Here is a 22548-nt window from a genome sequence, read left to right as displayed (position 1 = left end):
AGACTCGAAATTTGTCAGGAACTCCTCTCGCGTTACGAGAATGAATGTGACGCCTTTCTCCATTCAATTGTGACAGCAGACGAAACGTGGGTACACCATCACGACCCGGAGACGAAACGTCAGTCTATGGAATATCGACACAAAGACTCGCCCCAGAAAAAGAAATTCAAGACGCAGCCCTCAGCTGGAAAAATCATGGCCACTGTGTTCTAGGACGCAGATGGTGTTATCCATGTTGAGATGGTGTTATCCATGTTGATTTCCGTGATCGTGGAAAAACAATAAATTCAGGACGTTACATCACAACGCTGCGAACTCTGAAACGACGGCTAACAAGGGTCCGAAAGGAAAAGGGAAATGTTTTCCTGCAGCATGACCATGCCAAACCACACACTTCACGTGCCACCACAGCAGAACTTCAGAGACTTAATCTCACCATCGTACGGCACCCTCCATACAGTCCAGATTTAGCACCGTCTGACTTCCATTTGTTCCCGACAATGAAGACGATCTGCGGGGACATCTTTATGCTTCTGATGAAGACGTTGAGAGAACTGTGACACTGTGGTTGCGGAAACAGTGTGTCGACTTCTTCCGTGACGGGGGGTTGGGTTGGGTTGTTTGGGGAAGGAGAACAGACAGCGAGGTCATCGGTCTCATCGGATTAGGGAAGGAAGTCGGCCGTGCCCTTTCAAAGGAACCATCCCGGAATTTGCCTGGAGCGACTTAGGGAAATCACGAAAACCTAAATCAGGATGGCCGGACGCGGCATTGAACCGCCGTCCTCCCGAATGCGAGTCCAGTGTCTAACCACTGCGCCACCTCGCTCGGTCTTCCGTGACAGCTTCAGAAAATTTGTTCATCGTTTGCAGAAATGTATCCAATTGGCTGGAGATTATGTGGAAAAGTGAATACTGGCAATTAAAGATCACAGTCTAAGGATTATTTCTGCGTTTGATTTATTAAAATACTCCCATCCAAATCCAATTAACGAAGATGGAGGCATTACTTTTCATTCAACCCTCGTACATACAGTTGCTGACACATTAGCCACGTACAAGAGTAAATTGTTATCACACGATAATCAAATCATTACTGATGTCGAACTTTCTAAATTTTTAGGACCGGATATACGAATAGTAACCAAAGGATACCAACAAAATTTGAAGGATTTTAGGGGGTGCCTTTAGAAACCAATTGAGGATAGGGATCCATGTGACCGGAGACCTAATCCATCGCCGCTACTTTGCCCTGTGATTAGCGTGTCTGTCTTGCATGCGGAGGACGCGGGTTCTGTTCCCGATACTGTCAAAGAATTTTCCTTGGTAGGGGGACTGGAACAGGGTGAACTCGGCCTCGTGAAGCCAACTGAGCAGCTACTGAGTGAGAAGTAGGGGCTCCAAGGTCTAGCAAGCCCACAACGGCCAGGTGAGTGGTGTGCTGAACCCACGCTCCTCCTTACCGCAGCCAAATTCGCAACTGGCCGATGATGAGACGACGGTTGCTCGGTCCCGATTAGCCAGTCTGGGTCAGAACGCGGAACTTTGCCTTGCTTTTTACTACAGAAAGTTGAAGTAACAGGAAACTACGCCTGCCGCTAGGCCGCACCTTTCGCAGCAAACCTATGTAGTAATATGGTGCAAGTGGAACTTTTGCCATTGGGCCTGAGAGCATTAAGAACACGAGATCGCGTCGAGCACGTCCACACCTGTCACTACACTGCAGAGTAGAGCGTACAAATAGATTTGCTGCCGAAAGGACGTTACAACTGCAGGCGCCAATACAAGACCTTTCCGCTGCTATCCCTCGAGGTTTGTCGGTTCTGCTTTGTTACACCCCGTACACTGAGCTCCTTCGCCCGAATATCTTTCTGAGAACTTTATGCAGAAACTTTGAGCTGCTATCTCCATTATCAGAATAATTTCCATTGCCACTGTTTGCGATGTGAAGCGATAATATTTAATGTCCTTTCATATTATATTTTTGGGTACGCACGCATTCACAAAGGAAATTCTTAGTTCTGGAAAGCTCTTATCGCCGTGTCAGTTGTGAAAGTCATGTAGGCACTGTCGACGTGCCTATGAACTTCTACACTACACCCCATTTCATTATGGAACTTGTTAACAATATGGTCGCGTTTAAACACGATTGGCAGCATTAGTTCAGGGAACGGTAATGGGACTCTGTCACTGGATGGCTACTTGGACAGTTAATTAAGCTATTTTGCAACCTCCCGGCGCCCTCATGATAGCTGCTTAGAGGGATTAAACGACCTGTGATACAGTACCGTTAATGCAAGACAACACCAAAACTCTTAAAACCTTATTAGTCTGCCGACGTAACTTTTAAATGTGTTTGCTACTTTAATAGTGTGTGCCACACTCCTTCACTTCTTAAAAAGTACTATTACTAAACAAAAATAATTATATAAAAATCTAGTGACCCTTATAATTTTTATTTAGGATTGTGCTCCATATCGTTTCACGAACTGTAAGAATTTCAATTCTTTTCAGTCAGATTTTAGCAACGGCTCACATTTTGAAATCTGTTTAACACAGCAGAGCGAGCAGTGAATTCTGGCATTTGTCCTTATGTTTCATGCTGGAGATCACGCACACTTTCACGAGCTGAATTAAGTTTGTTAATTATTATCGAGGCAGGTATCAGTACTTTATCTAATAACACACCCCAAGTAGATGAAAAGTTTATACCTCTGTTTTTTATATATCTCGTACGGACTTCCACTGTGTATTCCTTTAAAATAAATTGGACAGTCCTCTTTGTATAGGTCGTCACCTCGTTATGAGCAAAAATCGTGACTCGAGGAAAGCAATATGCGCCGTTATTTGCTCTCCATCAAACAGATATCTATCTGCATACAACCCAACATTTCAAACCCCTTTATTAATTAACTGAATTTCAGAAGTTACACCTGCTTCCAGCTAAAAGATCGATCTTAATGCTAAGGATGGATAGGCAGTATGAGAAAGAAATATTCCATAAGAACACATGGCAGCTTTTCACCTACCTTTAGGGAAAAAAAGCGATTATAAAATATTTTATTCTAAGTTGAATAAGCTACGGTCGGCTGATGTATTCTGTGCTTCACGTTTAAACTTTGACTAATGTACATGTTACGTATGGAATGCAAGCTTTATCAAAATGCTCTTGTGAATGATTGTTGTACGAACTCATTAAGGCAGCACTTACAGTTTTACATATTCTACAATACAACGGTGTCTACTGCTTATGAAATTCTATGTATTCATTAACATATTGTATACCATGTCGATTTGATAATCGTCTCTATAAGCTTATGGTGACCCGACATGAAATTACTTGAAAAATTTATGGATTACATCTTTAAACGCTGAGATTGTACTGTTCTTTATGAACAGAGCTTGTGCCTTTGAAACGGGCAATTGCAGTCGCACGAAAGACTATCGCACAGTGTAACGAAGAGCAGCTAAATGGTACTGCTACTGTGCCCACGCAGGAAACAAATAAATCGGTGGTATCTCGATCACGACCCGTTACAACAAACGTGGCAAAGTCATTACAAAATCAAGGTAGTTCTGATTATGGATAAATTCAGGGAAAGAATCTGTAAGCCACTAAGCACTAACGGGAGAATTGCAACGAGTGGTGGAAGAAGGAGACAGAGGCATGGAAAGAGAGAAGGAAGAATTGAAGAGGTGAGACTATTTTTATGGCCAGATTCGAAATGATTACGTCGTAGCCACAAACGTGATCTGCCCACACGACATCTGCAAGTCCACGTGCGTTTAACAGTATCCAGCCACAGTCCTTTACTATCAATAGCGAATCTTCAGCATTTTCTTCCATATCCAAGCGACTGTAGCATGCTTCCCTATCACCAAATAAAAACAAGCCCCGTTCCAACGCAAACAGAGTGATCTGACTTGTCCTCCGACGAGCATACGAGTGTCAGTAACATGTAAACCACCACCAAAGTCTTCCCTCTGTTGACAGTCTGCAGATCCAGTGCTCCACTATTAGCATACGTGGCACCAGGTCAGGGACCTCGTAAACCACGCTGTCTACATTAAGTGCGACTGTCGTCTGTCTTTTAAAAACTAAAGAGTATAAAGCTAAGGGCAGTGAGAGGTAAGACTAAGTGATTAATTATACTGATCTACGGTATGATTAATGGTTAAGTGTGTTCGCGCTCCCTAGCACACTGAAGAGTAATGAGAGCATACTTGCTGCGATACCAGTATGTTTGCGTCAGCGAGTCGCAGTGCAGACAAGGCGAAACCCCGGCCTGGGCGATAGCTCCGGGCACAGCCGCAGAAACCTCGCCCACATTTACACGAGACGCCAGGCTGAAAAGAAATCCGTATTGGACTAATTGGCAAAGCATTCAGTCTCGGCGTAGCAGCGTGGTGGACTGCTCTCCAGCTTTCTGGCTGTCAACAAATGGAAATGCTCCCGTCGCTCCGTGCGTATCAGCTTCCCCTTGTTAAGTATCACACTTCACATGGAACAAGGTTCAATCTGCAACTCATCCGGCATCCGTTGTCTTTAAAACGAGGATATCGGTCCCTACCGAATATCATAGTCTGAACTTATCTGGGTTAGGCACAAAAAGTAACTTAACAGCAATGCTGAGGCAGCAGAACTAAGCGGCTGTTGACAGCCTCTCTCATAGGCGTGCATTCGATTCCCGGTCAAGTATACTGTTTTCACTAACCTGAAGTAATTCATCGGAATTTAGCTGAGTTTAACGATTTGACGAAGAACGTCTACAAGCCGATCCATGCTGAAAATAAAGAGTAAAATGATCCTCTGCTGCCCGTTCTTTCTCCCCAGGGCGAAGCAATTTATGTATTCAACAACGACAAATGATGTGTCCGGCTGCGAAAATCAGTCTCAAGTTACTTAAAAAACGTAGTAGAGCCTCCAACAAAACATTCAGCATCAGAAACTGGACATCTGTCTTGTCGAATATAAGTTCAGGTATGACGTGTGCACGTTTCGATCGATGGGAAGATAATGCATACGAAGAAGTTACGCGTTTGGAAGGAGTAGGGCACAGCCATCAAAAGGCCGCAGGAGAAAGGCAGTCTGTACTCTAAGAAGTAGCGATGCTTGTTATGAGCAACTGGAAAAAATTCAGTTAAATTTAACAAGTCTGTTTCATTCCATGTCGCATTTACTACCATCTGTCACAGTAAGTGTTACTAAGGTAAACTGTCAACCAAAAATTATTGATGAGGAGAAGAATAACTATTTAAGTCAGACCCAGCATATACAAAAGGAGGAGCTCGATGTTCATTTGTATACGAAACAAAAAATCTTGAGCTTTTAGGAGGTGTTTTCTATGAGCTATATAAATCGAAAACAGTATGGCTGGACCGGGAATCGAGTCACAGCCCTCCTGCGATTACCAACTAGTGACATCTCGACTGGCAAACATAAACAACAGAATAAATTAATCGCAAAAAAATGGAATAATACAAAATAAATTAACAACAAAACATATGCGTACAAATTAAATACATAGCGTAACATCAAAAATATATGCTTTGCACACATCGCGCGTGTGGGAAACATCAACAAGAGTAGTTCAGGATTCTTGTATCTTTCTCGACAGTGGTTAAGTTCAGCGAATGTGATTCACTCGGCCGGCTTGTAACATTAAATGCAACATGTGGTCAAAAGCGTACTTCGATAGGTCACTTCTGAGTACTAACCGTTTCGCAACGTTTTCACAACACTACACCAACAACAGTTGACTTCGTAAGGTTTCAAAAAATGGCTCTGAGCACTATGGGACTTGACTTCTGAGGTCATCAGTCCCCTAGAACTTAGAACTACTTAAACCTAACTAACCTAAGGACATCAAATACACCCATGCCCGAGGCAGGATTCGAACCTACAACCGTAGCTGTTGCGCGGTTCCAGACTGTAGCGCCTAGAACCGCTCGGCCACCCCGGCCGACTCGTAAGGTTTATGACGAACGAAGCTTGCTGTCACTAATTACAGCAGTGGTAATCAATCACTTCATCATTCCAGAGATCGATAATTTTGATCCATTGCGCAAGCTGCGGCTGCGGGCTATTGACTTCTACACAACAGGGAAGATTGGGGTTTAGCTACCTGCCGACGACGAAGACATTAGTGACGCAGGACGCAGAACAAGCTCCGCAAGGGCAAATATAGGGAAGGAAATTAGCAGTGTCCTTTTACAAACGAGCCATCTCGGCATTTGCCTTTAGTAATCAACCGTAAACCGAAAAAATTCTAAACTGGGACGCCGTGTGGGGGTTTGAACCCAGGTCCTTCTGAATGGGAGTCTAGACTCAGTTTCTAATCCACTTTGCTCGGAGCTATCTGTACAACATATCTCTGTACTATGTCCCACTACTTTAGTTCATATACTTCGATAATGTACGATGGGAGCCGGCCGGAGTGGCCGAGCTGTTCTAGGCGCTACAGTCTGGAACCGCCCGACCGCTACGGCCGCAGGTTCGAATCTTGCCTCGGGCATGGATGTGTGTGATGTCCTTAAGTTAGTTAGGTTTAAGTAGTTCTAAGTTCTAGGGGCTGATGACCTTAGAAGTTAAGTCCCACAGTGCTTACAGCCATTTGTACCATGGGAACCCACATCTACAGGACTGCACTTATATACAGTAGCTGCAGAGCAGTAGCGTAATTACCTAGATTGTTGTTTTCGATATCTGGAATAGATCTGAGTTAAGAAATTCGGCGAAATATCACAAGACCTTTGCAATTGTGAATTACGCAATCTTTACTGCAGTCTGCGACCCACTCAAAGGCGTCGTGCGTAATACTAACGCGATATAAATACTCTTTAGCACATATGTTAAAGATGAACTACATTCTACATACCAGTTGTGTCTGTACGCCGCGAAAAAAGGCATTATACAAGTGTAGTTGAAATATGAACAATTCACATCAATGGAGCCATAAAGTCAGATTCAACAGCGAATCTATTGCGAGAAGAACTCAGCTATTAACCGAATCCCACCAATCAGTGCCATTACACACATTTATTTAATTATTTCGCTGTGCTAAGCCAATTTTAAGGATACAGATGTACCATTACGCACAATGCACGAATGTGTACTTCTTCGTGCTCATAATTACCTATTTAAAAAAAAAATTACTTTCTAGCATGGATTTCGGAAACACAGGTGTAACAAAACCAAACTGACGCGCATCAAACATGATAGTCTACACCAGTGGACTGATTTGATGAGATAATTCGATAAATAATAATTTTGGAAGCTTACTATTCAAAATTACTTCGTTATTTATCAAACAGAATACATTCGCACGGGGATTCTTCGCAGACGAAAATCAGTTCATTATCCTACCTCGTCACCCATAAATATTTAAGTCGTTCCAGGTGGCTGCATATACTGTGTTGGGATCATCACTATTCATAGTGTACATTAATAAATTGCAATCTCAGATTTTTTTGGAGATGACATGGCTATCTATGAGTAAGTGCTACCAACTGAAACTGTAGAGCATCCATTCGGCCCTGGACAAAATATGAACCTAGTGCAAAGACTACCAACTAACCTTTAATTTAGAGATATTTTAAGTAATACACGTCACGCACATAAAAAAAACACTGAAATGCTGCTGAAGTAGGGTTAAAATAAATATGCACTACCAGAGGATATCGAGCGAACAGGAGAAAAAGTAATTGAAAACGATCACAAGACTGAACGCATGCCGGAGACTAACAAGACCTCAGCAGAATCTCAGAAAATAGAACTACTAAGAAGCACGGCAGATATCTCGCAAAATCCTAATCCATGAATAGATTTTAGAGTGAATCCACGAATATTTCTCAGCCTCCTATATATCGTTGTCACAGTAGGCATAAAGACAAAATTTGGCAAATCACAGCTCGCATATTAACAGAGAACATTTTTGTCACATAATCCGTCCACGAAAAGAAATTTTAATGTGTGGTCCAGTAGAAAGTTCAGTCTGCCGCGCTCTTTATACATGGCAGACGCAGAGAAACAGGTACTGTGTCTTAAAAGCCCCCCTGCTCACACAGGACGGCCCGTGGCACTACCAGGAGATGCTGCCGTGTGGCGGCTGCCTCCAAGATAACAAGTGAGTGCATTCCGCGGGCATCTACCTGCCGACAGCCCCACGCTGCCCTAACGGGACCTCTTCCTTCTTCTCAACCCAGTTTCGCTAACTGTTATTTCAGAGGCTGCGGAAGACCAACTATTCTATACTGAGCTCTCTATCTGCTACGGTGCTGTTACGCAGAAACAGTACAGTACATACACTTAGATAAAAAAGCCCATGAAGCTGATGACTGGGCAGTCATTCCTCGGTTTTATACACGAAAATTCGTTAAAATCAATCACAATGTTAAACAACGAATGGGGTACGATCTACTGGTGATCATGACAGATGCGGCTTGAACAAGCCTGCAAGCTCTGTTGGCTGTTCACACTCTTCCAGTACATTCATTCATTCATTAGCTACAGTGTGCCGCAAGTACTTTTTTTCTGATGGGGTGAAAGATATATCACCTTTAAACTCATGTTATGTTGTTTGGTCCTCAGTTCAAAGACTGGTTTGATAAAATTATCCAAGCTAGTATCTCCTGTGCAAGCCTCTTCGTCTCTGCATAATTACTGCAGCCTACATCCACTTGAACCTTGGTCTCATCTACAAATCTTTCCACCCCCTTCCCCCGCCATCACTTCCTTCCACTACCAAAATGACTATGCCTTCAAGTCTCATAACGCGTCCTGTCAGAATTCCTGAAGATACACACTGACTGTGGAAATTGTATCACAGACTCAGTCCCTCTGACTGCTCAGAGATGTCACTAAACCCGCCCAAAGATGTAAACAACCATGCATGAGCAGCGCCTATTAGATGGAGGAGGTCCGACAGCCGATCGGTTCTAGTCATTCCACCAGGAAGGAGGTACACGGCTCGTGTTGTCTGTAGTTCAACCATGCCTAGACGGTCAATACAGCGGTTCGATAGCGTCCGCATTGTTACTTTGTGCCAGGAAGGGCTCCCAACAAGGGAAGTGACCAGGCGCCTAGGAGTGAACCAAAGTGATGTTGTTCGAACATGGAAGAGATACAGAGAGACAGGAACTGTCGATGACATGTCTCTCTCAGGCCGCCCAAAGGCTACTACTGCAGAGGATGACCGCTACCTACGGATTATGACTCGGTGGAACTCTGACAGCAACGCCCACCATGTTGAATAATGCTTTTCGTGCAGCCACAGGACATCGAGTTAAAACTCAAACTGTGCGCAATAGGCTGCATGATGCGCAACTTCAGTCCCGACGTCCATGGCGAGGTCCATCTTTGCATCCACGACACCATGCGGCGCGGTACAGATGGGCCCTACAACATGCCGAATGGATGGCTCAGGATTGGTATCACGCTCTCTTCACCGATCAGTGCCTTCAACCAGACAATTGTCGGAGACGTGTTTGGAGGCAACCCGATCGGGCTGAACGCCTTAGAGACACTGTCGAGCGAGTGCAGCAACGTGGAGAGTCCCTGCTGTTTTGGGGTGGCATTATGTGGGACCGACGTATGCCGCTGGTGGTCATGGAAGGCGCCGTAACGGCTGTACGATATGTGAATGCCCTCCTCTCACCGATAGTGCAACCTTAACGGAAGCATATTGGCAAGGCATTCGTCTTCGTGGACGACAATTCGCGCCCCCATTGTGCACATCTTGTGAATGACTTCCTTCAGGATAACGACATCGCTCAACTACAGTGGCCAGCATGTTCTCCAGACATGAACCCTAGCGAACATGCCTGGGAGCGATTGGAAAGGGTTGTTTATGGTCGACGTGAGCCACCAACCACTCCGAGGGATCTACGCCGAATCGCCGTTGAGAAGTGGGAAAATCAGGACCAACTTGATGAACTTGGGGATAGTATGCCACGACGAATACAGGCATGCATCAATGCAAGAGGACTTGCTACTGGGTATTAGAGCTACCGTTGTGTACAGCAATCAGCATCTTCTGCATAATCACATTTCAAAACCATCTACTTTATTGGCCACATTTTACTTCCGTTCAAAGCTACACTCAAGACGAATACTATCAGAAAATTTTCTTCACATTAAAATCAATATTATATGTTAAGATATTTTTCTTTTCTATCGAAAGCCTGAATTTAATGTCTTTAATACTTCTTCCACCATCATCAGTTATTTTCTACCTGAACAGCAAAAGTAGTCTACTAGTTTCAGTGTCTCATATCCCAAGCTACCCCTCCCCCTACCCCTCCCCTTCGCCATCACCTCATGTAATTCGCCTACATTCATTCCGTATCGTCGAAATAACGGCGGTAAAATACCACGCGATGCCTTGTCAACAGCAGTGATTCGCCGTACCATGATCCAGAGTTCCTGCAGGTGATCCATGACATTTGGTGCGTTTTTCCAGCCGGTTGCGGAGGATTCCCATTTGTTTTAATTGCAGGGACTGGGTTCCCTGAACGTCCCAGGTCTCAGTCACAGCTTCAGCCACCACACTGTAAGACAGAGTTGGCATTGCATCTCTCATGGTTCAAATGTCAGGTAAGTGGCAAAACCCTGTTGGCTAGTGCACTATGCAGCTGTTCTCAGATGCCACGTACATGTCATTTCGACCAAAGTACAAAGGAATACCGCCACAAGCCGTATGAGCCTCCTCCAATTTGTGCACAGTCGGTAGATTTCCTGGGGTTTACCACGATAACGATACATTACTTAATTTACATACAGGCAGAAACGTGTATCGTTTTCAGTTCTCCATAGTTTACTGCTGTCGCATATGGGCCCACAGCGTAATATGGTAGTAATGGCAATTACATCTACACATACAAACCGTAAGCTACTTTAAAATGCTTGGCGGAGGGTACTCTGTACCAATATCAGCAAATTTTCTATCATAGTCGATTTTGGTATTGAGAGAGGATAGAAATTACTGTCTATGAGAATTGACGTGCGCCTAATCGCCCTAATACGCATGTGAGACGTACTCCGGTGATAGAAGAATTGTCGCACGGTAGTCAACGAACATCAGATGTAAAACGAGTGTGTCGAGGTCAATGTCAATTTCCTTCCTCAGGCTCCCGCTCAACACCCCAGAATCTATACTATATTCTATATGTGCTGTAACGACCTGATGCGGTTAACTGATAAGGACTTCATGCTCTGGAGCAACAATCTAGAACTGGTCGCACTAGAGTCTTGTAAGCGATTTTCTTTGCAGATGTATTGCGTTTTAATAGAACTCATACAAAATATTTGTATTCCATTTCTTTTATCCACAAAAGATTTTGTGTGTTCGACACATTTCATGTAGCTACTTAATGTTAACTCTCAATACGAGTGTTTAAGCGATGTGAAGGGCTCCAAAATTTGACCGTTAATCTTAAAATCCGATACTATCGAGTTCTCCTTCTCGTTTTGGCCAATATCTCACACTTACTTACATTTAGACGGAGCTGCCATTCATTAAACTAAGGTGAAATTTTGTCACACACTTCCTGCATCTACTTACAATAGTCTAAACCGTGAACTGCTTCGTTAGCGAACAATCTGATAGCGCTGCTACGAGTACGGATCTCTTGCGTGGAATGCTGACTCAAATTTCCAAGCTACGAAAGTTCCTCCGGAGTGTAACTGATTGAGAATGACCGGTGTTGATGTCTGCATCGTCCTTGAATCGTTGCACAGTGATTTTTAGCCACGAGTCCAGATGCACTCTCGGGAGGCGACGACCATCGTCGTCTGACAATCAGAGTTCTGACGTAAATTCCTCGTACACAGGATCACTGTAGCTTTCAGTACAGCGACTCATCTGTGTAATCTGTGTCACTTGCTTACAGCTAAGCCTTTGATACACCTAATGTCACTTCGCCAGTGTCCTTTACAGCTTCTTGGACACTTGTGTGTACATTCCCCACGGAGGAAAGTAGCACTGTGGTTAGTGCAATGGACTTTTATCCCACAGTAGTGAGCGGCAATCTCCGTTCAGCCATCCCGATTACTTTTCTGTGGTTTTTCTTTATCAATTAAAGCAAATTTAGCGCTGGTTCCTTTCAAAAGTACAGTACTGATTCCCTTCCACACTCTCGCCACCTCTAATGGCATTCAGTCGACTGCACATTAAACCCTAATTTCCCGTCCATCCTTTTTTATGTGACTATTTTTTGCTTTATTAGTATGAGTTGGAATGTCATTTACAGTAAGAAGAAAAGGAGCGGTCCCATTGTTGAATCTCCTGAAACACCCTTCGCTCTCTATGAGTTAAATAAGAAGTGAACCGAATGTGGCTGTGAAACCTGCTGCTTCAAAATACGAGACTTGCGCCTTAATTCTAACTTTGGTGTCTTCTGCTAGGACTGCGAACACATTATGTTCCTAATATCTCAGCATTAGATTTGAATTACGTGAGGCAATACTGACCTTACGACTTAACTTACAAGAAAGATTAAGGAAAGGCAAACCTACGTTTCTAGCATCTGTAGACTTAGAGAAAGCTTTTGACAATGTTGACTGGAATACTCTCTTTCCAATTCTAAAGGTGGCAGGGGTAAAATACAGGGAGCGAAAGGCTATTTACAATTTGTTCAGAAACCAGATGGCAGTTATCAGAGTCGAGGGGCACGAAACGGAAGCAGTGGTTGGGAAGGCAGTGAGACAGGGTTGTAGCCTCTCCCCGATGTTATTCAATCTGTATATTGAGCAAGCCGTAAAGGAAACAAAAGAAAAGTTCGGAGTAGGCATTAAAATCCATGGAGAAGAAATAAAAACTTTGAGGTTCGCCGATGATACTGTAATTCTGTCAGAGACAGCAAAGTACTTGGAAGAGCAGTTGAACGGAATGGACAGTGTCTTGAAAGGCAAATATAAAATGAACATCAACAAAAGCAAAACGAGGATAATGGAATGTAGTCGAATTAAGTCTGGTGATGCTGAGGGAATTAGATTAGGAAATGAGACACTTAAAGTTGTAAAGGAGTTCTGCTATTTGGGGAGCAAAATAACTGATGATGGTCGAAGTAGAGAGGATATCAAATGTAGACTGGCAATGGCAAGGAATGCGTTTCTGAAGAAGAGAAATTTGGTAACATCGAGTATAGATTTAAGTGCGAGGAAGTCATTTCTGAAAGTATTCGTATGGAGTGTAGCCATGTATGGAAGTGAAATGCGGACGACAAATAGTTTAGACAAGAAGAGAATAGAAGCTTTCGAAATGTGGTGCTACAGAAGAATGCTGAAGATTAGGTGGGTAGATCACATAACTAATTAGGAGGTATTGAATAGGATTGGGGAGAAGAGAAATTGTGGCACAACTTGACTAGAAGAGGGGATCGGTTGGTAGGACATGTTCTGAGGCATCAAGGGATCACCAATTTAGTATTGGAGGGCAGTGCGGAGGGTAAAAATCGAAGAGGGAGACCAAGAGATGAATACACTAAGCAGATTCAGAGGGATGTAGGCTGCAGTACGTACTGGGAGATGAAGAAGCTTGCACGGGATAGAGTAGCATGGAGAGCTGCACCGAACCAGTCTCAGGACTTAAGACCACAACAACAACAACAGCAGATTTGAATTTGTGCACTCGACCACGGAGCCACTGTTGAATTCAGTTTCACATACAAAAAACCTAAAAAGCTCTGAAAATGCAACCACCATCAACAGTGTTATAGCCGTCACAAAGTGCGTATCACCGCACGTATTTCCTTATGCGCTCCCCGGCGCCTCTGCCTGGAGCTGGACCTCGGCAGCGGTGTATTAGGGCGGGGGAGGCGGCGCAGCTCGCATTCCGCGTGGTTTCTTCACCGCAGCGGCGGCTGCAGCCTCGTCTGCATTCCTCCAGATATGACGTCAGGCTCGTATCTTCAGCGAGGCCCATCGCGCGCCACAAACCAGTTTCCCTAGCGTGAGCTCCCGCGCCTGGCCGCTGCTCTATGCCTCCCATCCTTCCACTCATGTACACAGTACGCCTGGGCCTCTTACGAAAACTATGGAGGGAAGTGACAAATGCATTTTTACGGAAAACAGCTCGCCTAAAGACAGACTCAAAACTAGGAAGGGCCTCGCTGTCGGTAAAAGAAAATGATTTATATATTAACAGCGATATTAACCCTGGAATACTGACAAAAATAAATATAATATTTACTTTTTCCACAGCTATCTGCCGACTCCAATACTGACATTACCAAGGTTTAAAACTGAGCACTCAGTACTAGCTTTTGTGAGAGCATGCCACCACCCAACATGTGAACGACTGGAAACAACTGAAGAGTTGAAGTGGAAGGCGTTCTAAGTGCCAAATCTGAAATTTGGGAGAAGAACGAAAAAAGAAGTATCTCTTACACATATTGGTAACAAAATAAATTAAGAAGCTACCACAGAACTATACTGCTCATTGCATCACAGCAAGAAATAAGTCAAATTAGAAAACAAGTGCTTTATTAAGAACGATCTAAGTGCCATACAAGAAAATCGACCGGTCTCAAGCGCCAATAAGCAAGGTTTTGCAAGCTGATTCTTGCAACGAGGAAAAAAAAGCATCAACCAGGCATTCTTAACGAAGCTATTTATTTAGGCACACAGCGCTGTTGCTTGTTTCGAACAGACGGCTTCATCTCCTGACGGCAGTTCACATACATATGATGTTGTTTACATTAGCAGTTGGCTGTTTTTTTTTTCAACTGTTAATGTAACTAACAACATATGTTATATACAAGTGAACAGCCGTCGGAAGATTAACCTGTCCGTTCGAGTATGGCCGAGCGGTTCTAGGCGCTTCAGTCAGGAACTGCGCGACCGCTACGGTCGCAGGTTCGAATCCTGCCTCGGGCATGGATGTGTGTGATGTCCTTAGGTTAGTTAGGTTTAAGTAGTTCTAAGTTCTAGGGGACTGATGACCATAGATGTTAAGTCCCATAGTGCTCAGAGCCATTTGGCCATTTGTATTCAAACAATTTACGGGAATTCAGCCAGGTAATATTTACAGCAGTCGCTACTAACGCGTGTCTGATCTTAAAGACTTCCTCCACGGTTTGGCATCTGGATCACGTCTAGGGACATGCAGCAGGGCACCGAGAACACGATAAAATTGCACTCATAATATTTTCTTTTCATTTCCTATCTTCACCTGGTTGCAACACAGGAGGACAGCTACTATACACCGAATAGTTCTTCAGCAGAGTACAGCATGAGCGTCGAAATTTTCTTCCGTTATATGTAATGCCAAAAGAAAACCAAGTATCGCTTATTGATTCAAGTAACACATTATTAAATCCATAATCAAATCCTTCAGCATTTATATTCAGGATCGCCTTTAATGCACTCTTATTCGAAGAAAAACAAATTTCTCTGCACCAGCTGATGCTGGCTCATTTGCATGCTATGGAAGATAAACAAGAAACTTAAAAATGATTGTCTGTCCCGCTCTCGATAATATCTTTGCTAATTGGACAATCCTTCTGTATCTCGATCGCAAAACTAGAACGTTGTTCGTCTCTAGAGGACTGCCTCTCCCAAAGGCCTACCTTAGGTAGGAGTGAAATAGCTTCACAAACTCAGTCACTTTGTTCCCTACAAGAATTACATACACTCTTGAACTCCAAAGTCGTCCGAAGATCAACTACATCTGTATGGAAATTAAGATGCAATCTGAGGCTATTACTCCGCGCTCTGTCTTTCGAAAATAAAAATTAAGCAGTTATGCCTTCTGCCGGAAGACAGCCTAATAATCGGCTGTTTCTTCCTGACGATACAGATGCCTGAGTGCTACTTGGGAGAAATACCTCGGCTCCAAATGAGACAGACTTATGCGGAAATGCCACATTAGAGAAGCATGCAACCGGATTTCCACCAGCCTGCTACAGCTGTTTTTTCTTACAGAGGGAGAAGGCCAACAACATGAAGCTTTTAAGCTGGAAGTGGTTGTCTTTCCTGAGCTAATATGGTTGCTGAGTTTGAAATGCGGAGGCTGACATTCGCATGGGGAAATTGAAAGACTAACAGAATGGACCATACGTCATAGATGGCGCTGGTTTCTGTACACTGAAGGAATTTAGAAATTACTATAACACTTCATCCGACGGCACAGTCAGTAATGGTATGATAGCGATGTGACGTTCCACAGCCACAAAATATCCTCACAAGGTTTGGATGCCAACGACACAGATTATGAACACCCTGCCATTGCAAGGATGAACATTCCGGCTTGCAAAGCGTGTTTGGTTTTGGACTACTGTCAGAATACAAAATTTTTGAGGCTTTCACTCCATCAGAATCTTTATAGCCTCTAATGATGTCTTCAGCATTAGGAGATGAAACTTCAGGCACAGAAAAATGCTCACGAATGCAGCCATGTGGAAAATTAACCCCAAATATGCAGATACCGGCCTTGAAACCATCAAGTTACCTTCCATTTGGAATGGGGGTGCACTCAGCAACTCTGATATGACTTTCAAATGATAGAGCATAGCAATCAGTCGTCCTTTTCTTTCAGATTTTATTAGGCAAATCTAAATTTCGTCTAGTGCCTAGCCATTATCATAGTGCTATTTAATAGTATCAATGCACGTCCTAGTACGTCAATCTCCTGTTGTTCGGGCTTCTGTCACAGTTCGTTCAAGACGATTAAGGAGACGAGTAGCCTTGAACGAACTGTGACAGAAGCCCGAACAACAGGGGACTGACTTACTAGGACATGCATTGATGAAATAGCGCAATGATAATGGCTAGGCACCAGCCGAAATCTAGATTTGCCTAACAAAACCTGAAAGAAAAGGACGACTGATTGCTTTGCTCTATCATTTGCAACCGGCCCTGAAAGCCTGCCTGGGTGCCAAATGTATATAAATTTGAATTTTTCTTGATTCATATCGGCACATCTGACGTGCGAAGACTGGCTTGATGCAGCTCTCCGCTCTAGTCTACCCTGTGCAAGCCCCTTGCTCTGTGGCTGACTACGACAACCTACATTCACTTGACCCTGCTTACGATAGTCAAGCCTCAATCCACCTCAACGATTTTTATGCCCCCGCCCAAGTACTTCCTTCCACTGCCAAACGCACTATTCCTTGATGCCTCAGGATGTGTGTTAGCAACCGATCTCTTCTCAAATCAAATTGTGCCACAATTTTTTTTCTGCTTACAATTTCTGCGTTAATTATCTGATCTACTTATCTAATACTCGAGGTTCTTTGAATGCTGTTATGGGTGAGAAATGTTAAACTGCTACGAAATATGATTGTAAGGCCATATTTTATATGTGGGCAATCCGAATCCCACCGTCAAAATTTCGGAGTTTCTTCTGAGATATTTTCTAAATATTTTGGTATAAGGATGTCTGGTGGCTCATCACAGAGTAATAAAGTAATTATGAAAGAATTTTTACTCTGCAGCGAGGTGTGTGTTCCTCTGGACCTTTCTGGATGATCAAAATTATTTGTCGGTCCTGGACTCAAACGTGGAACCTTTGCATTTCGAGGGCAAATATTCTACAGAGTGAACAATCCTGGGCGACTTTTACGCACCGCCCTCTTGAGTGTTTCCGGCAGGGCGTCACAGAATTACTCCTGTATACCTTCCATGACTCCATTCGTGGAAGAACGGATACTAAGGAGAAATGGCTTAGCCATAGTCTGCGGGATTGTCCCAGAAGGTACACTACTGGCCATTAAAATTGCTACACCAAGAAGAAACGCAGATGAAAACGGGTATTCATTGGACAAATATATTATACTAGAACTGACACGTGATTACATTTTCACGCAGTTTGGGTGCATAGATCCTGAGAAATCAGTACCCAGGACAAACCATCTCTCGCCGTAATAACGGTCTTGATACGCCTGGGCATTGAGTCAAACAGCTTGGATGGCGTGTACAGGTGCAGCTGTCCATGCAGCTTCAACACGATACCGCAATTCATCTAGAGTAGTGACTGGCGCATTGTGACGAGCCAGTTGCTCGGCCACCATTGACCACGTTTTCAATTGGTGAGGGCTCTGGAGAATGTGCTGGCCAGGGCAGCAGTCGAACATTTTCTGTATCCAGAAAGGCCCGTAGAGGACCTGCCACATGCGGTCGTGCATTATCCTGCTGAAATGTAGGGTTTTGCAGGGATCGAATGAAGGGTAGAGCCACGGGTCGTAACACATCTGAAATGTAACGTCTACTGTTCAAAGTGCCGTCAGTGCGAACAAGAGGCTACCGACACGTGTAACCAGTGGCACCCCATACCATCATGCCGGGTGATACGCCAGTATGGCGATGACGAATACACGCTTCCAATGTGCGTTCACCGCGATGTCGCCAAACACGGATGCGACCATCATGATGCTGTAAACAGAACCTGGATTCATCCGAAAAAATGACGTTTTGCCATTCGTGCACCCAGGCTCGTCGTTGAGTACACCATCACAGGCACTCCTTTCTGTGATGCAGCGTCAAGGGTAACCGCAGCTATGGTCTCGGAGGTGATAGTCCATGCTGCTGTAAACGTCGTCGAACTGTTCGTGCATATGGTTGTTGTCTTGCAAACGTCCCCGTCTGTTGACTCAGGGATCGAGACGTGGCTGCACGATCTGTTACAGCCATGCTGATAAGATGCCTGCTAGTGATACGAGGTCGTTGGTATCCAGCACGGCGTTCCTTATTACCCTCCTGAACCCACCGATTCCATATTCTGCTAACAGTCATTGGATTTCGACCAACGTGAGCAGCAACGTCGCGATACGATAAACCGCAATCACGACAGGCTACAATCCGACCTTTATCAAAGTCGGAAACGTGATGGTATGCATTTCTCCTCCTTACACGAGGCATCACGACAAAGTTTCACCAGGCAACGCCGGTCAACTGCTGTTTGTGTATGAGAAATCGGTTGGAAACTTTCCTCATGTCAGCACGTTGTAGGCGTCGCCACCGGCGCCAACCTTGTGTGAATGCTCTGAAAAGCTAATCATTTGCATATCACAACATCTTCTTCCTGTCGGTTAAATTTCGCGTCTGTAGCGCGTCATCTTCGTGGTGTAGCAATTTTAATGGCCAGTAGTGTATTTTCAGTGTGCAGATGAGTGTGCGCTGATCTGAAATACCCTAGGTTATCAACCACCACCAAAATGTTGTCGGCGGAGTTCGGGTTAGGGCGCTGTCTCCCGGCGAGACGGCTTCTTGCAGAGCGGCAGTCGCTACCTCACTCGTGCCTGCCTCCGGACACCCGAGCCTCTCCCCCACAGCAGTATAACCCCGGCAGGCGCCGACCGCGCCTCGGCCAGCTACGGCAGCCCGGGGTGCACGTGCCAGTCTCAATTAGGCCGCCGGCGCCTGAAGCCGCAAATGGAGGCGCGCTGTTTATTTGATAACCGCGGGCCGCGCTGCGCGCCTCTCTGCCCTGCACGTGCCGGCTGTCACGTGGACTCAAAAATACCTTCGCAGGGAAAGGGGTCGCCCCTTGTCACGAGGGCTGCACGGGCGGCTGTCACAAATGCAGTGCCCACACACATTACCAACCACATAAATCCATTTTCACAGATGTGCGAGTATATTGCATTCAAGCTATTAAAAGTGGCGAGCCCATACAAAAAATGGCTCTGAGCACTATGGGACTTAACTGCTGAGGTCATCAGTCCCCAAGTACTTAGAACTACTTAAACCTAACACACATCCATGCCCGAGGCAGGAGCCCATACATTGAACAAGAGTCTTTACTGCAGGGAGCACAAGTGAAGGAATAAGCTCCTGGATATCTTTTCGTGGGAAATGGACTAACAGGTTGATACACAAATCCTTATGGAAACATTATCTTCCACCGATCTACTGTTGGAGACATACTGCAAGAAAGTGGGCCGGCTGGAGGGGCCGAGCGATTCTAGGCGCTACAGTCTGGAACCGCGCGACCGCTACGGTCGCAGGTTCGAATCCCACCTCGGGCATGGATCTGTGTGATGTCCTTAGGTTAGTTAGGTTTAAGTAGTTGTAAGTTCTAGGGGACTAATGACCTCAGCAGTTAAGTCCCATAGTGCTCAGAGCCATTTGTAAGAAAGTGGGGACCGATGAAATCGTCTCAAGGCATATTTCATTAACAGAACACAATACACTGTACTGGACGGACAATGTTCAACACAAGCACAATTAATGCCTGGTGTGCCCTGAGGAAGCGAAACAGGATCTCTAATGTTCTCAGTATACACAAACGGTTTAGCTTATCTGATAGGATGTGGAACCCAATAAGATTGTTCGCTGACGGCGCTGTTGTGTACGGGAAAGTATCGCCGCTGGACGATCGTAATGAATTGCAGAAGACTTGCACCAATATTTCACTCGCTGCACTGAATAACAGATCTGTTTAAATGTGGAAAAATGTAAGCTAATGCCTACAGCGAAAAGAAGGATCCCGACAGCATGTGATTAAAAGATTTGAGACCATCAGAAGCGCCATGAAATTAGACGAGCACGTAAAATAAGTATTAAGGCAAGCCAACAGAACATTCCGATATGTGCCCTGTATCTGCAAAGGAAATCGCAAACAACGAATAGTGCAACCAATTCCAAAGCACTGTTCCAGTGTTTGTAATCGTTATCGAATAGGCATGACAACAGACATCGAAACAATTCAGAAATGCGCCGCTAGGCTCTTAACAGGTCGGTTTATTGGGTCTAGCCCATGCGAAAGTGTAAAGAGAAATTCTTGCGGAAATGAAATGGAAATTTGTGGCAAGTTCTATGGAACCAAACTGCTGAGGTCATCGGTCCCTTGGCTTACACACTACTTACTCTAACTTTAACTTACGCTAAGGACAACACACACACCCATGCCCGAGGGAGGACTCGAACCTCCGACGAGGGAAGCCGCGCGAACCGTGGAAAAGACGCCCTAGACCGCGCAGCTACCCCGCGCGGCAAATGAAATGATATCCTCAGAAGAAAAGTGACAGCGTTCTGTCGAAATCTTATTGCGTCAATTTAGATAACCTGTATTTGAGAAAAACAGTGCGACCAGTCTGTCACCGACATCATATATCTACCGTGGCTACCGTGAAAAGCGCTTATAGGGGCACGTAGATAGTATTTTTTTCCCTCGCTCAGTACGCCAATGGAATAGGAAATAAAAATCGATAACACTTGTAAGATTTGTCCTCCGACTTCTACAGTGGCTTATAGAGTACAGGTAGATGTAGAACCAGTTACCATTAAACTGCACCCAGTCGTACCCCTACCCTTGAGATCCATTACGATCTTCGATCTCTCCTCAGCACAGTGCACAAGTGCATTTACCTCTGTCGAATCAATAACTGCGGTATGCGGTAGTGCAGCAGTGTTTGATCGGAGTTGGTGGATGAGTAAAAGTTGGTGAAATCGTTAGAAAATTGTAACAAAATGATAATTACTTGAAAGACTGGTAGATGACTTTCAACTTGAACCAATGTAATTTAACAATTTCATTCAGTCTTAGGTTCACTATTGATTTAAGTTACGCCCGTCCAAGCTTCAGTTTATTAAGAAAGCGTTGTAGGTAGTGTCTGGCGTTTACTCAGTGCCGCTACTAGGGTGTGGAACGCAGCTGACGCGCTTATCCCGGGCGCCGTTTCCGGTGGCAATGTAGGAATAGGAAGTGGGGGTCGGGAAGAAGAAGAAGAAGAAGAAGGAAATAGATTGGAGGGCACTAAAATGAACAGGATACAGGCATGCACGAAAGGGAAATTTGAGGTGATTCGGAAAGGACTGCCTTGAGAAACAGTTCCATAAAACCTAACACTATCATTATGCCATGAGAGCTAACCTAGCGAAAGTTTAGAGTACAATAATTTACGCTTGCTGTTTAGTTTACTACAGCTTTGCATTGAATTGTATCATATTAAAAGAATTATTGAAATGTGCACCCTTTACTTCACTGTAAGTCGTACTGATCACAAAAAAAAAAAAACAAATGAAAAGGCTAAGTAGCGACAAAGATTCGACAACAAACGGGAAAATGTTGGAAAAGTGGAGGAATGATTTGGTGCGCAAAGTCGAAGTTTGCCCTGGGCGCCAGTTACCCCGGTTACTCGTTTTTTGCCAATTTTTACAGGCGTTGAGGACAACAGGTTTTTCCTCTCGTTGCTAACAGAAGTCGCAGTCCAAAAGCGCTTGAGTTCACTTTCACTATTCGCTTTTTTCGGCTTTTTGTTGTCCACTGTTCCTTGAGCTGTATTTGGGTTTTCTGCACTTCACTTTAATTACGTGAAACCACGTACGTCGACTTCATGTAAATTCTGCTATAGCTGCTGCGTTCGTTTCGTCCTCGATATTGTGTGGTAGGCTGCAAAATACTTCGATCGGCCGCAGCCTATCACTGATTTGGTCGTGTTACAAAGAACAGATTTAACAATGTTTTTTCGTACAAGAAAATAAGTCTCAAAACAAGCAATTAAGGACGGGAGCCGGTAGTTCCAACGCGGTCTGCAAGTTTCAGAGTTAAGCCGCGTTTATACTGTCAGCCTCCGGACGATGTGGGAATATCAGTATTGCCGTTATCTA

General features: G+C 44.4%; 1 protein-coding gene across 6 annotated transcripts in view; it reads right to left on the bottom strand.

Annotated features, from left to right (window-relative positions):
- Positions 1-22548, bottom strand: part of LOC124802684 (LIM domain-binding protein 2) — a 794320-nt gene that overhangs the window by 507573 nt on the left and 264199 nt on the right. For 5 of the 6 annotated variants that reach the window (XM_047263615.1, XM_047263618.1, XM_047263617.1 and 2 more), the window contains exon 3: positions 4224-4346. In XM_047263615.1, coding sequence (XP_047119571.1) covers positions 4224-4346 — 123 coding nt within the window. The remainder of the gene's footprint in view (positions 1-4223; positions 4347-22548) is intronic. The other variant, XM_047263620.1, reaches the window with a different exon arrangement.

The sequence above is a fragment of the Schistocerca piceifrons genome, chromosome 6, assembly GCF_021461385.2.
Source record: "Schistocerca piceifrons isolate TAMUIC-IGC-003096 chromosome 6, iqSchPice1.1, whole genome shotgun sequence".
NCBI classification, from domain to species: Eukaryota; Metazoa; Arthropoda; class Insecta; order Orthoptera; family Acrididae; genus Schistocerca; species Schistocerca piceifrons.
The sequence above is the reverse complement of the archived record's forward strand: the minus strand, read 5'-3'. Positions and strand labels throughout refer to the sequence as shown.